Source organism: Aquila chrysaetos, chromosome 19 (assembly GCF_900496995.4).
Source record: "Aquila chrysaetos chrysaetos chromosome 19, bAquChr1.4, whole genome shotgun sequence".
Classification (NCBI taxonomy): Eukaryota; Metazoa; Chordata; class Aves; order Accipitriformes; family Accipitridae; genus Aquila; species Aquila chrysaetos.
The window spans coordinates 5,025,700-5,041,861 of NC_044022.1; the positions used below are offsets into that span (position 1 = coordinate 5,025,700).

The 16,162-nt window shown below is 41.6% G+C and overlaps 1 protein-coding gene across 3 annotated transcripts; it reads left to right on the forward strand.

The window, feature by feature from the left end:
- Window positions 1-2,703: 2,703 nt before the first annotated feature.
- On the forward strand, window positions 2,704-15,704 carry SLC46A3 (solute carrier family 46 member 3). 3 transcript variants are annotated; one of them, XM_030042174.2, is made up of 5 exons: window positions 2,704-3,126; window positions 8,440-9,313; window positions 9,735-9,818; window positions 11,281-11,437; window positions 13,036-15,704. In XM_030042174.2, the coding sequence occupies exons 1-5, from the start codon at window positions 2,719-2,721 to the stop codon at window positions 13,121-13,123; spliced, it is 1,611 nt and encodes a 536-aa protein (XP_029898034.1). In that variant the 5' UTR covers window positions 2,704-2,718; the 3' UTR covers window positions 13,124-15,704. The 3 variants fall into 3 exon arrangements, with proteins under 3 accessions (XP_029898034.1, XP_040974306.1, XP_040974307.1); XM_041118372.1 differs by lacking the exons at window positions 11,281-11,437; window positions 13,036-15,704 and adding an exon at window positions 10,799-11,244; XM_041118373.1 differs by lacking the exons at window positions 11,281-11,437; window positions 13,036-15,704 and adding an exon at window positions 10,803-11,244.
- The last annotated feature ends 458 nt before the right edge of the window (window positions 15,705-16,162 follow it).

The window sequence follows — 16,162 nt, forward strand, 5'->3', positions numbered from 1 at the left end:
CTTCATTACATGTCACCTTTTTTCCGTGCCCTGACACACAAGAGACATATCACCTTCAAAGGTCAGTAATCTGTTTGTTTTTTAAGATTTTTTGATGGAAAACTTAGCAAGTGCTCCCAGAAAGTCTGACCTCCACAATGAATACATGTGCTCTTTCAACTCTTCTCACATTGAGGATGTCAGTAAACAAACAATACAAAACTGCAAAGCTGCAGCCTCTACAGGCCTGTGAGCTTCGTGAAGTCTGTTCACCGGCATATCACTCAAATTTGGGCCAACGTGAATATTGGTGATAGGGGAGAGAAGAAGCTAGTTTGCCATGTATTCTGTTATTTGGAAATGCTTGACTTCAAAGGATAAGCATCACCCGGCTAAGTCTGATCTTAAAAGTTCAATCACATCTATTGCTTTTAGTTCCCCTTGCAGGGGGGGACTGGGAACAAGGGAGGGCCAAGTCTGTTCCAGTGCACCTGCGTGTGGGGTATACGTTACCTGTCAGCACTAGAAGATACTCATGAGCAGGCTTCAAACTGTTGGACTAAGATAATCAGGTGCTTAGAGGTGCCCAGCTCATGCTGCAGCATTGCCTTCAGCATTGGCGAGGCTACAACTTTGCTGGAGCCACTTGGCTCTGCAAACCCAAGCCCAAACTTGAACACAGCTACTGGAAGGACAGGAGCGGAGGACCTCTCCAGAGCGCAGAGCCAGAGCTTCGCTCCTTGGTGTGGGTAAGGCTGTGCTGAAGGGACTGCTACCTAAAGAGTTTTGCCCAGCAACCTGGGCTGCACTCAGACACTTGTGTTCACGAACCACATGCTCTTGAGCACAGATGGACATAGCAATAGACCTAATGGGGCTCTGGACAATACCCTTCTGTGGAACATAAACCTCCCACAGGCTTAAAATCCCTTCTTCGCTACATCCAAATAAATGTTAATGGCTGGCTGAGTGACCTGAACAGCCCCTCTCGTCTAGCAGCCCGTTCGCGTGTAACCCTCACATGATTGTTTTTGCTTTACCTTGTGACAAACAAAATACTGTCACAGGGTGAATCAGACTTTGGACCTGGGTAGGTCAAGGAGAAGGACAATACTCTCTACAGTTGATCTCAGGCCAGAGGCGCCCTTTTTTTGAATCTCTGTCTGCGTGTCTCTGTGAGCAGGCCTATCTGCCAGACCAAATGAGTTCACCATCTGAAGTAAATGATCAAGGCCACTGAGCTTCTACATTGGGCTGATCCTATGCTAAGAGACACATGACAGGCCAGTGTTGTCTCTAAATTTGGGACTGAATGACATGTCACATGCCAGTGAAACAAATTCAAGCCTTATTTGAGATCATATGTCCCATGTTACAGTTAATCTAGTTTCAAATCAGTTTACGAAGGAACTGAATATTCATGAAGTTATTAAATCACACTTCTTAGGAGAAAAAATACACCAGGCAACCTTTGAAGTTTTGATGTGCTTTTAGCAAATACGACTTTTTGCAATATACGTAGTTGAAAAGCAGTATTTAAGACTGAAAGGAGGTCCTTTGGGACTCCCAACTGTGTCACCTCTCCTTGTACCACACCTGCAAGGAGCCAGAATCATTACTCAGTGTCTTAAGATGACAGCGCACCGCAGAGAAATAAGAGAGCAGGGGTACTGCGGTGTCCGTCCCGCAGCACCCTACCTCAAAGCAGAGACAAACCAGCATCCGTAACCCAACGAGCAGCCATGGCTTCTGTAGTTTGTGCAAGAAAACACATCCCGAAGTTTTACAGCTCCGATGCCAGGGCGTGCTCCCTCCGCTGCGTACTTCGAGGTGGGCAGAGGTCCTACCTGAACAGCACAACCGTGGATCTGCACCAGCGTGAGCTCTCTCGTCGAACCGAAGCGTGTGCTGCAGCAGCTGTCCCAACAGAGAGACAGGCCACCAGCTACGTCAGACTCGGATCGGAATGAGATGCATTAACCGCGGAGCAGCTGGTGGCTAACAAATGTTGCTTTTACACACCCTGACAAGTCAACGGCACGTGGAAAGGGAGCAGCTATACCAAAACCTCTAAATCGTGTCAGCTGAGAGCCGAAAACACGGCAGCACAGAGCAGAAACCAGCCCCCCCCCGGGGCAGGCTGACCGCACCGGTGCCGTGTTAAACGAGGCCGGAGGCTGGTGGGAAAGATCCTCTTTGCGCAACCGGCCAAAACAAACCCTCCGAGCGATAGCAACGTTTGGCAGGCTGCTGCTCGGGGGTGAATCATAGAATCATTTAGGTTGGAAAAGACCTTCAAGATCATCGAGTTCAACCATTAACCATGCCCACTAAACCATGTCCTTAAGTACCCTGTCCACTCGCTTTTTGATATCTCCAGGGATGGTGACTCAACCACTTCCCTGGGTAGCCCATTCCAATGTTTGACAACCCTCTCAGTAAAGAAATTTTTCCTAATATCTAACCTAAATCTCCCTTGCCTCAACTTGAGGCCATTTCCTCTTGCCCTAAAATCAGGAAAGTGCTGATTTGTCCCGATTTCTAGCAGCAACGCCACACAAATTGTGGGTACGAACACCGTGGGGGGGGCGGTGAGGCCGTTCTCCCGCCCTGGGGCGATGGCTGCCCGCAGGCCGCAGGGGGAGGCCGCGTCCCCTCGTCCCGCCGAGCCGGCGGTTCCCTCCTCCTCGGCCCGGCCAGGCCGCGGGGCCGCGAGGGGCTGAGGGAGAGCGGGGCGAGATGGCGGCGCCCGGCTTCGTCCCCTCAGCGCTGGGCGGGACGCGAACGGCCGGGCGGGACGACGAGACTCCTCCGCTGAGGGACGCGGCCGCCCGCCTCGTCCCGCCTCCCGCTGCCACGCACCGCCGGCATTGCGCGACCTCCGCCGGGGGCCGGGCCGGCGCGGAGGAGAGCGGGCGGCGGGGAGGTGGCAGCGTCCGCGGGGCACGGCCAGACATGAGGAAGGTTTTGTGCGTGGAGCCCGTCATTTTCATCTACATGTTCGCGTCTTCCTTGACCAGCCCGCTGGTGCAGCAGTTCATCTACCGGCGGCTGTGGGAGGAGGAGTACAACTCCACTTTCGTCAGCGACAGCAACGCCAGTGCCTGCGAGCAGAATAAAAGTAGCCCGGCTTACATCAAGCAGAAGGTAAGGGCGTTGGGGGGGGGAAGAAGTGATAATTGTAAATAAACTTGCAGCCAGGAGGTGCTGTCTCTCCTTTTACATAACGTTACTTAACCTTCTGCGTATGGAAGAGCCGTAGTTCTGTAACCTGCTGTCTCACCGCTCCGGTGTTGCGCTGTAGGTCGCTGTCGTGCTTTAGGGGCAAAGGTTTGGCTCCGGGAAGGGGCTGAGATAAATTCATATTTTAGCGGGAGCCAGAAATCGTCTTGGAGGGTTGGGCCCAGATTGGCGTTGGGCTGAGATGAGAGCGGGCACCGCCGAAGTGCCGGTGACGGTTGTGCGTGTGGTCATGAGCCATCGGTTGTCTTTCTGACTTCTGGCGTTCTTTGTAACTATGCAGAGTTTTAGCAAATGTCCTGCAGTTTTCAGGAATAGGATCTAGTTTAGAATACATTTATTTCCGAGGAATTACAAGAATGAACGACGGGGGAGGTTGAAATAAAACATTTTCTAATTTTAAAATGTGAAAAAAATTTGCACAGTCAAATATAACTGATGGTTTACCATTCAGAGTGCTAGTCTGCCTTGCTGAAATACAAAGACGTCAAGATGACAGCATCCCGTGGTCAGTTACATTTTTTATCACTTTTTCATAGTTCAGCATGCTGGGTAGCTATTTAGTTGTTGATTGGAATCTCTTCTGTTGCACTTCTAATGCAGTTTTAATGCTACACTTAAGCAGAGCTAACTATGGGCTGCCAGCAGAAGAGATGATCATACTCCCATTTTCCATTCCCTTCTCCCCCTGTTGCTCCCCCCCACGTGTTGTATCTCGCAATTCCCCAGTTGGAGGTTACGGTTTGGATTTGACTGGGGCACTGATTCAACAGAATGCTCATCTCTTTTTTTGTGTTTGTTGCTTTTTAAGTGTTGTTTTTTTCTGAAGCAGTGCACTGCTCTGACACACTCTGTGGCCACGGGATTGCTGTATCTCACGTGGGGATGCCAGAGGGAACACATTTCCAGAAGAGGTACAATAGAACCATCGTTGGCAACAACAACTGGCAGTTAGGTTGGATCAAGTGGAACATGAAACCACTGTAGGGTCAGAAGAGTAGATGACTCAGACTGTAAATTACACGGAAGATGGAGTTATGGAAACAGTCAGCTGGCATTCCCCTATGCTGCTGAAAAGGTGGCACTTGAAAATTTTTGCTCACATCCCAGATTTGCATCTCTGATGTGCTGTGTATGCACAAGACTAATCACCTGCGCTTATCTGCCTCATTTGTTGTATATAACATAAATTTTTTAATGGTACGTGCTTCCACTGAAGATGATCGAAGAAATAATTCAGGATTTTTACTGTGGAGTAGGTTCTTCCTCATGTGACAGAAGCCAGTCTTAGTAGAAAGAATGTGAAAGTAAAAAAGGTCAATAGAATCGTAGTCTAGCATGCCTTCTGGGCTAACCCATCAGCCAAGGAAGGTAATGTATGCTACCCATTGGAATTGATTTGGAGATAATAACCAATTATTGTCTGAGTAATGCTTGTATGTCACTCCCCCAAAATGTTTTCTTTACAATTAGCTCCTCGTTTGGTGCTGTGTGGGGGCATTTTGTTGTATAGAAGGAGCAACTCTAAGAAAACCATATATGGTTCATACAGTTTTAATCGCAGAGCCCATCAAGAAACCTACATTTCACAAACATTTCTGCGCTTTGCATTTGCTAGAACCCCCCGCAAATTCAACCCAATTTTCACATTGCGATCACCTATGAGTCAGGATATAAGACTTCATATTTCTTTTTGCAAAACACTGAAGCAGAGTGCTTAATTTCAGTTGGAGTTTAGATAGCGTCTCTGATGTGGTGGTGAATTCACACATTACAGGTTTTTTGGCATAAAGGTTACAAAGTATTATTAGCTTGATATTTGAGAACATGAACCCTTCAAGACAGTAGCTGAATAATGGCCAACACAACTTCCTTGTTTCCCTTTCCTGCCAAATTTCCATTCCCTCCATTTCAGTGATTGCCAGCAGGGCATGAGCTTTTGAACAATTATCCTCTTGTCTGGATGTCTTGCTTGCATTCTGATACCACACTTGTTACCACAGTATAAGAATGTAAAATGCTCTAACACCCATTAATTTCAGTGGAACCCGGTCTCTGTGCTGAGTAATAGTCTTGTGTATGGGCCAAAGGGTAGATCCAGTAACTCAGTCCCAAGCCCTTTGCTGAGGGTATGTGAAGTAGGTGTTCTGGGTTTTCCAAGACCATCTTAACTGACTTATGTTTACAGATGTTGTAAATGTGTGTAACAAAATTTGTTACAAATTATTGTAAAAAAAAAAAACAACCAAAACCCTCCTGTCAGGAGTGTTCCCAACAGGCCCTGTTTGGCATTAACTTTTAGAAGAACACCTCCCTTAATAGTTGATTTAGTTGAATAGTTGATTAAGTCCTTTCATTCTGAGAATGGAGAAGCTTTATACTAATCTCACCTGTTTCAAAGCAAAATGTAAAAGGAAATTGAAGGCAAAAATCACTTGGAGCCTGCAAAAAAAGTAGAATATAGATAGTCTTTGCAGCATTTAGATTAATTATTTCTTATGATTTGAAGGAAATTAGTCATTTTATAATGAAATGAGTTCAAAGGTAATTTGAATACAAGCTGAAGCATTCCAATCACTGACTTGGATAATGGGTGTTTTTTTTAGCTCAGAAAGAGCTATATTATTAATCATTAAACATTATTTATTATCCAGGTTATTTATTATCCAATCCATGCATTTTCCTTTGCTACTCAATAATATTTTTTAATTTTATGAGCCCGTCCGTTTATCATGTCCTGTACATTGTTCAGCCTCAGGCGCTACACTTCTCTCTTAATTTAATCCTTATATAAGTGAATTGCTGCTTCATTGTCGTTCTTCTAATTTTTAAATCTGTGATTTTAAGAACTCTTTGTGTCCACCATGAGTATTTTTTAAGAGTAGAGTGAATTTGCAGATTAAAAAACTAGACCTTTCTCTTCAAATTTTTGTAGTTCCATTGATTATTTAATAGAGTTACATGATTTTAAAGCAGCTGAAGGTTTGACCTATCATTTTCTATGTTCCTTTCCCTTGACTTTATAAAAACATAAAGTAGGCAGTTGAGTGCCTTACGCTCTAAATGGAGTTTTCCTGTACTTCTGTCTTTTAGTCTTCTTGTCAGTAGACAGCGAGTCATTTATGTCAGCAAGGTTATGGTTATTTGCGGTATCTGGATGTGTAGCTGTGTTCTTTCTGTTGCGCAACTACTTCCAAAACAATGAAACCCAAGTCTTTGCTGTTTTATTCCTTCAGTTTTACACTTCATTATGGTTTGGCAATAATATTTGTATTGTATGGTTAATGTGGGTTAAGATGATATATAATAACGTTTAGTTTTATTTCTAATGTATTAGAATTTCTTTGATGCTCATGTCTTTGAACATGATAATCCCAGTAAAGAAGCAATGCCTGCAACTACATAGAGTTCTCTCTGTCAGCAGGGGAGGAGTTAAAGGTCAGAATATAGTTTTCCATCTCAGTTTGTTCAGTCTTCATGGTTTTGACCCTTCCAGGGTGACAACAGTGCTGGCCAGTGGACAGGACATCAGGAATCCTAAGGTAGTCAGACACCACAAGGGAAGAGAGAAAAAACTCCAGAGTGCTGGGGATCTTGAGGGCTTTCCTTGAGGGCCTCAGGATCAGTTGAATTTTCCTCTTGCAATAAAACTTGCTATCTTGTAAACAAAGGAAGAGATTGAACTAGAAACTCATGGTCTTTGCCTGTAAGTATAAACATGAATTTATAAAGCGTTCAGCAGCTTTTAAAATTACCCAAAGTACATTCCTGGAAATTCTAGGTTTTTTTCATCTTTTGGATACTACTCAGTGGGGATTATGTTCGCTACAAACACCTGAAACGTGGAATATAGATGGCTTGAATATAGGCTGAGAATGGCTTGGGAAGACTTACACAGCTGTGCCTGCTACTGATTGAAGAGTGCAACCCCTGCCCAAGTCAGTGTGATACCTCAGAAAACTTGAAGAGAACTTTCAGTGTGACTTTAGTCTCTGCATCTGAAAGTTTATCTTATAAAGGGTTGAATGAAGTTATTTCCTTTTCCCCTGCTGCTCTCCTGTCTGATCAGGTGGTTGTCTTTGAAAGGGCTGTCGCGGCTGCTGTCTGTCTAGCCTGCATCAATATATTAAATGCAAGATCTGAATTAGCTTGTTGACTGTCATTTAGCAGCTGGCTTCATAACAAGATAGTCTTTTTTTTTAATTGGCTTTTCTTTAGTTCTTTTTTTCCACAGCCATTCATGTTCTATTAACCTGAGTGTTGTTTTTCAGCTAAGTTTGGTTTTTATACTTCTGTTAAAAAGAACTCAGAAATTTTTCCCATAATGGCTGTTTACAGTTTATTGTCGTAGCGTTAGCTGCTGCTCCTTATGTGAATACCGGCTGCAATGTGTGTATGGAGACATCACTGATTTGGGCAGTTTCTTAACTTAGAGCTTTCCACTGGTTTAGAAATCAGTTCACATATCTGTGAGTCAGTATAATTTTTAATGCTGTGTTTCACATTTTTATTGTTGTTATTATTATTATTAACATTGTACATTGGGATGTCAGAGTAAATACTGATCTGTTTACTTGCACAGTGTGCTAGTCAGTGAATTGTTTCTTGTAACCCTCTCAGTAGGATTATTTGGGAGGAAAAATGATCTCCTGTGAGTAGGGAGCATAGGGTGTGTTCCTCAATGGAAGACTGTTTTACTACTGATTTCCAAGAGATTAAAATAGGCTCAATGTCCTTTTGCCATACACTGTACTGAAGGAGACACTTGGAGTATAAGCACCAGCTCTTTGTAAATGCATGTTCAAAAGAAGCGTTCTCTTGTCTCCATTGAAACTTCTCTGTCAAGAGTACTAGTAAGACTGTATTTTAAGAAGTAAGTTCTGGCTTAAAATGTAACAGGGGATGTTTGAGGAATATGAAAGTTAAAATTACAAAAGTGCGAGTCTTTGAATATGCAATCCCTTTGCATTAGCGATTACTGTAATATAATGCATTCTTATAAACATACAGTAATGTATTTTATTATAGCATAATATAATGTCATATGATCTTATAAAATGATAATGTATCATCATGTTTTATAATAATAGAATTTATAATCTATAAACATGCCCTGTGCTATACATTATATTGCATACTAATCTATTATCATAGATTATATATATTTTTTTTTTACAATGTATTATAGTATCTACAATTATTTTTCTTTTCTCTTCACAGGAAGTTCAAGAAAAAGCCTCTATTTTTAATATGCAGTTGGACTTAACTGGGGCAGTTCCCAGCCTTATAGTTGCCTTTGTCATTGTAGCTAATGGGGATCGCCAGGGACGCAAAAGGTCTTTAGTTTTACCATCAACGGGAGCTTTGATTGCAGATATTTGCCTCACTGTAATAGCGTATTTTTCCTTGTCCCTCTCTATCCTATTTGCGGTTGCATTTGTTACTGGACTGTTTGGGAGTATGGCAACTTTCCTTGGAGGAGGCTTTGCTTTTATAGCAGATGTGTGTCACGATGAGAAGCAGAAAACAACGCGAATAGCTGTGGTGGATTTGATTTTTGGAGTTGTATCTGGATTGGCAGGACTGTCATCTGGCTACTTTCTAAGAGGAATAGGCTTTACATGGACATTTGTGACAGCATCTCTGCTTCATGTCATTAATATTATCTATATTATATTTTTTCTGGAAGATACAGTAGGCGTGTCTGAATTCCAGCACGAGGCACCAGTATCCTGTAAAGAACTTCTTAGAGAAACATTTTCTGGAGTGTACATGCTTTTTAAAACTGCCCCTTATAAAAAGAGAATTTTGATAATTGTGTTACTTTTTACATTTATGACTTATTTGTTTACTATGGTTGGTGGGAGTTCGCTTTTTACACTGTATGAACTGGATGAGCCACTCTGCTGGAATGAAGTATACATTGGATATGGAGCAGCTGCATTCACTTCTGTTTCTCTGACCAGTTTTTTAGGAGTTTACTTATTTTCTAAGTGTCTCAAAGACATTTATATTGTCTTTATCGGGATATTTTCTTACATTGGAGGAATGGTCATGGCTGCCTTTGCTAAAACCACCCTGCTCATGTTTTTAGGTGAGTTCTGAATCAGTTGTTCCATGGTCAACAACATATATGAAAATACTGCTATGTTATCTGTAGTGAGAGCAGTTGGTAGATAGTGGACATACCATCTTGAAAGGGCCATAGAGAGGTAAAATACACAAGGTTGGTCAGACTGATGTAGGCGTTAATTAAAAGATGAAGTGTGTGGACAGAGGACAGAATTACTTGCTTATTATTTGGTTTTAGTGCCATACAGATATATTGGATTTATTAATTTCTCTGTGCTTAGATAATTGTGTCTCAGAGCACTTCCAGTTTGACTTTTCTATTGCCTTTTACTATATGGGGAACTGAGCATTCAAAAGTATATGACTAATTCATTTGCAATGTATTTGTAAAACCCTGGATTTTTATTACTTCAGTGTCTCATGACTGATTCCTTGCTTTACAGTAAGAGTGCCATCTTTGCTCTGCTTTATGCCTATTCCTGTTCTCCGATCCATGCTGTCAAAAGTGGTTCTCACTGGTGAACAGGGTGAGTAGAATTTGTTTTTAAACAATACAATAATATGATATGTCAGAACAGAGATGCACCAAGATTACCTTTAAACAAACAGATATGTATTGGTATTTTAAGACTGCTTTTCTTTCAAGTTCCATATAATATGACCCTGTGTCATGATTGATATTAATGTTTTTTATTCTGAATTTAATATAAAAAACATTGTGTTTAAAAACTGCTGCAAGTTTCAACCTTCAAAGGAGATCTGCTCTAAAAATAAAAACCATGGGGAACTTAAAGCAGAGGAATGCTCAGGTTCTATACAGATGTGATTTCAGAAGTGCTTCTACATTCACAAGATTATGAGATGCAGAGAAAGATTTATTTCTGTTATTTAGTCAATGTCACACTTAATAATTTAGAAAGGTAAGCAGTAGATGGTCAACCTTCAAAGCACTTGAAAACAATTAGACTTGGATCTTGAGCTATGTACACGGCTTCACGGGTGCCCGTGGCTACTTAAACATGTCCCAAAAGATATAAGATAACTACTTCTCAAAGTCCTTTCCTTATGGAACACAGAAAAAAGCATGTCAGGCCCCAAAATGTGGCTCTAGTATCCCATATTTTGCTTTTGGAGAGCATATACTTTCTAGATTTTGGGGAGCATATACTTCCTAGAAGCATTCTCCTGAGTTGTTTGGCTTTATTTTTTTAAAGACATTATTTATACACTAAACCAAAGATCTCTCTGTACTTAACTATGCTAACATACACCTCTGTTCTTGCAGTTTCTTGGCATTCTTCAGCGTTTGGCTACTTGTGTAGTTTGATGCAGGAATCAGGTTGCCTCTTGTCATCCTTTTCTGCTTACCTATTGTGATTTTGTTTATGGTCCCATGAATATGAACGCGGCTTGGGAAAATGTGTTCAACAAGACAGTGATGGGATAGACTGCCACCCCAATGGGTAGTTCAGTGCAAAAAATGTTGTTTCTTTTCTTTCAAAAATGGGAAGGAGATGGTTATGTGCTGAACCAGCAGTCTTTGTTGGATCAGAGCCTTTTCCACATGTAAGAGTGAAGATTAGAGAAGGAAGAAACAAGAAAAGGAAGAGTGATAATCGAGAGGAGAATTGGAAGGGGTAAAGGATGGAGATGTGCAGAACATGGTTAGTGAGGATGAACAGTTTGAACTTCACGTGATAAGCAGATTCAAGAAAATAGGTACAGTGACAGAATAGTAGCAAAGAAAAATAGTTTTCATCAGCAAAATGGTTTTTGTTTTGTTTTATTTCATTTAAAAACTGAGTCTTTTGCAGAAAGACAATTCCATAGCAATGACATACGATACTCGCGTGCTTGTTAATTGCATACTTGCTAAAAACTGTAGATAGATAGATAGATCTTTCAAAACAAATTTTAAAACTTCAGTACTTTGAAGGCGTTTTGGTTTTATTTTGTTTTGTTTGTAATTGATCCATTTGTTTTTGGCAGGTGCTGTGTTTGCTTGTATTGCCTGTTTAGAAGTTGTGACCGGCACTATTTCACTTTCAGTTTTTAATATTCTCTATGCAGCTACTGTTGCATGGTTTTCAGGCTTTAGCTTCCTCCTATCGGCAGGCCTTTGTCTAATTCCATTGGCTGTGCTATGGTAAGTACAGATCAGGAGGGTGCTTCTGACTGCTTTGCCAGTAATTTCTGTTTTGACATGAGTTGAAGCTGAATGGTTTAGTGCAGTAGTTCTCAAACTTGAGTACTTTCTAGTGTGCTCTAGTAGCTCTATAGTGTGCTCTAGTAGCTCTAGTTTCACATTTCTTCTCTCTTCAACACCTACCCCCCTACACCTTTGCTGGAGGTTTCCCATTCTGGCCCTGATCCAGCTGCCTCCCCTCCGCCCCATGCTGTGAACTTGTCATCTAATTCCCCCGAACTGAAATCTGCCCTGAATGTACTGGTAGTGGGATACACCGTACCCTTGACTGCATTTGTGTGCCTTCCCTTGGTTTGAGACCTTTACACGTGTCCCTGAGGAAAGCCTTTGACAAAGTACAAAAGTAGCAGATCACTTGAAAGGCATGAGCTTAGTTTTGCAGTCTGAGCTCTTCTAGATGCTAATGAGGGTTGTAAACATGACCAATCATGCAGTGAATTTAATGGAAAATTATCTGTCCCAGCCTATGGTCTTGGGTACCTTTTGACCCAGTACCATCAAAATCTGTAAAAGATCTGCACTAACTTTAAGGCCCATATGAATAAACCTCTAGACATGTTTAAAAAATATGCATCTGTAGCATTTGCATCTAATCATATCTAGTGACCACCTAGTAATACTGACAGTGAAAGGTCATTACTCGTGACTATTCACTAAAGCAGAGTTTACTTTACATTATTTCCAATATAAATTGTGGGTTTTTAGGGTGCTGGAACATTGATCTAAATGACAGAAGGACCACTTTTTATTAGAAAGATTTATATTTGGGGGGAAAGCTGTTTTTCTTAAGAGGGTGGTACTCTTGCTGGAGACTTCTATCTTTTTTCTAATGCTTAGACTTTACCTCAGTCACCTTTTATCTCTATATCAGCTGCATTTTAAGTTTTAAATAGGCAGTGATAATGCTGTAGATATATAACATTTCACATAATTTCAAGTCTGTGCATGCCTGACTACAGTGTTTTACACAGTCTATTCAGAGAAGCTGCACTAGTCATAACTTAAGACTAAGGTAGTGATGGGTCGCAGACCTGAGGGAATTGAAGCAAATAGGTCTTGTGCTGAGCGTGGAGAATACTTTTCAGTAAAGTAATAAAAAAGTGAGGAATTCAGTTAGATTAACAAAGGCCCAGTAAATACTTCTGGTTTATTGAATATCAGTTTTAGTTTAGTTCACTGCTGTATGGCAGAGAAAGTTTCTGTTAAAAAAGCACTCTACCCTCTGCAAAAGGCAACAGATATTTACCATCAATTAGTCCATCCTACAATCAGGACTGTAGTCCATCATCACCATAAATTTTTTGAAGTCATTTTTCTTTTCCTTCTGTCATTAGTGTCCCGGATATCCCACCCTTTGAACAAGCTTTCTCTAAAACCTTTTAGAGTGTCATGCAGTGTTACTATTTGAGACCAGTCGACAGCTTTGTGCCGCAGAAGATGGCTGTAACAGAGCTAGCGGATGTGTGTGTTGGTGCTGAATCAGCATGCTATACTTAACTATCTCAGCTAAAGATACCCGTCTTATCTGTGTCTTACAGCTGGCTTCTGTGCACAAGCTGGAATGGGGAGGACTTGGCTCTGCTTGTACCTGAAGAAGTATCCAGCATAGAGAGCACTGATAGTTGAACAAAGGATTCACCTACTTGGGTTTTCTAACCTGACATGCAGTGGCAGAGACCATTATGTCATACAGAGACCATAGAAATAACACAACAGTTGCAGATGCAATCTCAAAGTGGCCCTGCAGCAATAAGCACTAAATTGGTAGCACTCTTTATCCAGTCTCTTATTTAGCACTTGAATAAAGCTAGCTCTTATACTTCACTATGCAAATAGGCTGGCAGTGGAGATTTTAATGCTGCTTTCAGCATGAAGAAAAAAATAAGATAGGATGATACTCTCTTTACACTTACCCTTTCTCAAGTTTGAGAATGTCAGCTGTGTATTGTGATACATCTTGTATCATTCTAAGCAGGGCGACAGAGATAAGCTTATCAACTCAGAGGGTGCTGGCAATTCTGCTGAAGCCAGTGGAGCTCATGCCAGCTGAGGATGCGGTCCACTGTGTACATCTTAAAAGGCCTGTCTTAATGGTGAAGACCCCAAAGCTGTCTAAAATTACTAAACTAAATGGTAGTTTTTTCAGAAAGCAACTAAACTGGAGGCAGTACTTGCACCTGCTTTAAGTAGACTTACTGCTCTGCAGTTAGCAGAGACCGTTTGTGTAAGTAAGTTTAATGTATGATGTGTGGACCTTGCCTGTGACTTAGTTCTTAAAATGGATTTTCACACAGAACTGTCATACTTAGAAAATTTCCAGCTTGCAGAGTGTGAAGTTATGCCTATGCCTACATTTTGCAGAGGCCATATTGCACATTTATTTTTATTGTTTTCCATATATTAGGGACTGCAGATAGACACTTCTATTTTTTGTCCCATAGATACTTGTTTTCTAGTTAAGTTGCCTGTACTTAGCTTAAATGTTTCTTCTAGTGAAAGGCTGTAATAGCATTTCTTTTCAGTGGATCTTTGATTGTTTTTTTAACAACACTGAAATGAGGTGACCAAATCTGAATCATGCATCTGATCATCTTGCAGTGAATGCAGCATAATTTATAAGCACTTGAACAGCACTTCTTATCTTCAAAGCACTTTACAAATGCTGTTAAGAACCTCCTTCCATAATAGATATTATCCTCCCTGTTGCACAGAGAGAGAAATTAACAGAGAGGACAAGTGACTTGCCCAGGGCCACAGTGCAAACTGGTGAGACTGCCAAACTCAGAAATCAATTTCTACATTGACTCTTCACCTTTTTGATTGAGATCTTTAAGTAGAAATTATCCAGAGTATTAGCTTCTGGAATGCACAGCACAGCAGAAGTGTAAAGATAACACCATGTTAAGGACCACTTCCACGTGTTTTTTTCAGAGGGAGTTTGACAGCCAATACTGTTCTGATCCCTGAAAGTACAGGTAGGTTGTACCCGACTCTCTTTCCCCAAAACAGATTAGGTAGAGAAATCAAAATAATGTAAAGTGGTTGACATTTACAGATGGAAAAATCTAGGAAAGCAACTATAATATGGGAACTGACTCCACATGCACACTGCATAGGCTAAAAATGAAGACGGACATAGTATATGCTGTATAATTAATTCTCTGCTTACAGTGGTTAATATCCATCACATGAACAGAGTACTCTTCAGAGCTTCTCAGTGGCACTCCACCAAAAAAATTAGTACCAGATCATGATACTATTGTTTGAATGACAGCATTGTTTCCAGGCTATGTATCATGATCACCAAGAATTTTGAAAGAGGGTTCAAATAAGGTAAAGGAGAGTTTACACTACCCAGGAGACTGTCACTGGTGAAAACAGTGCTGTTTATCCAGGACAGGGGGAATGAACATTTACACAGCTAATAACTATAGCCAGCTCTTACACCTCTGTCCGGAACTACCAAGGCTGATTTTGACAATTAAAGATCATTACCTTTTCCCAGCTAGTTTAGACACTGGCCAGTAAATAAAAGCGCTTAACTCTCCTCCCTTGAGGTGCCCAAGTTGCTGCCAACTTGTTGGAGAAGCGAGCCGAGTTTTACAATAATCAGTGGGTCCACAACATAATGAGTGTTTGTAGAGAGATTAAGAAAACACTGATGTAAAGGATTTCAGCACAAAGATTACATTGTCCTCCTAGCCTCTTCATTATGCAGTTATGTAAGGCTTTATGAAATTAACTATTTCGCACAAAACTGCCTGGAAAAAGTAAAGCAAATGAAGAAGGGGTGTGTGCCTTCGCTTTCCCTTCTTCAATGCACACGTCTGCTGGCACTCATAAGGTGGCAACAAAGCAAGCCAGTTCTGCAGTGGCGTTGTGTCGGTCCGGACGAGAACAAGCACGTACCCTTCAGGAATGGCTTTGTCATGGTTTGATTTTTGCTGTACAAAGTACTTGCTGTTTGCAAACGATTTCTGGTAGATGCAGCATTTAGAACTGGCTGTAAGTTTAGGTCAAAACACATGAAGGATATGAACTGTGTTTTTAAAGTGCCTAGCACGGTGCAAGCTGAGGAAACCAGGTACTAATGCGCTTCACATTATTAAATTAAAATCTTCCAAGTTTATAATAGTTGCTCTATTTGTATATAAATGCAAATTATTTTGACAGAAACTAATAATGAAGTTTGTTTTTTTAAACTCTATGTTGTAGTTCTTGCCTTGTTTTTTGACAAATGGCCAACGGGATCACTGGTGGAGGAACGTTTATGTAAACAGAAGCAGCAGCAATACAGTATCATCTATTTTTTTGTGGTCATAACAAACAAACAGCAGTGCAGGTAGATGTGCTTTTCCCTCCCTCCTGCGCTTGGGGAGAGGAAAGGTTGCTGCCCAGAACATCAGCACCAAGAGGAGGTGGGGAATTGCAGAGCAGGGACAACACTGCTGTCTGCAAGAAGTCAGCACGGTGGGGGCTTGTGTTGCACCTATTAGACCAGCAGATCCGCAAGCGCCTTCCTCCCCTCGCCCAGGTTGGGTCCCACGTGAGACCAAGGCTGGCTCTGCCCCAGCTCCACTTGCCAGCACACCTTGCTTGGCTCACCTCCGTGGGTTGCTACTTGCCAGGCGGCTTGTAGAAACAGGGAGAAGGGGCTGGGCCAGG

Coding starts and splice junctions, on each gene's coding strand:
- SLC46A3 (XM_030042174.2), top strand. CDS start 2,719: ATGGCGGCGCCCGGCTTCGTCCCCTCAGCGCTGGGCGGGACGCGAACG. Junction 9,314..9,734: donor CACCCTGCTCATGTTTTTAG/GTGAGTTCTGAA, acceptor CTTGCTTTACAG/TAAGAGTGCCATCTTTGCTC. Junction 9,819..11,280: donor GGTTCTCACTGGTGAACAGG/GTGAGTAGAATT, acceptor TGTTTTTGGCAG/GTGCTGTGTTTGCTTGTATT.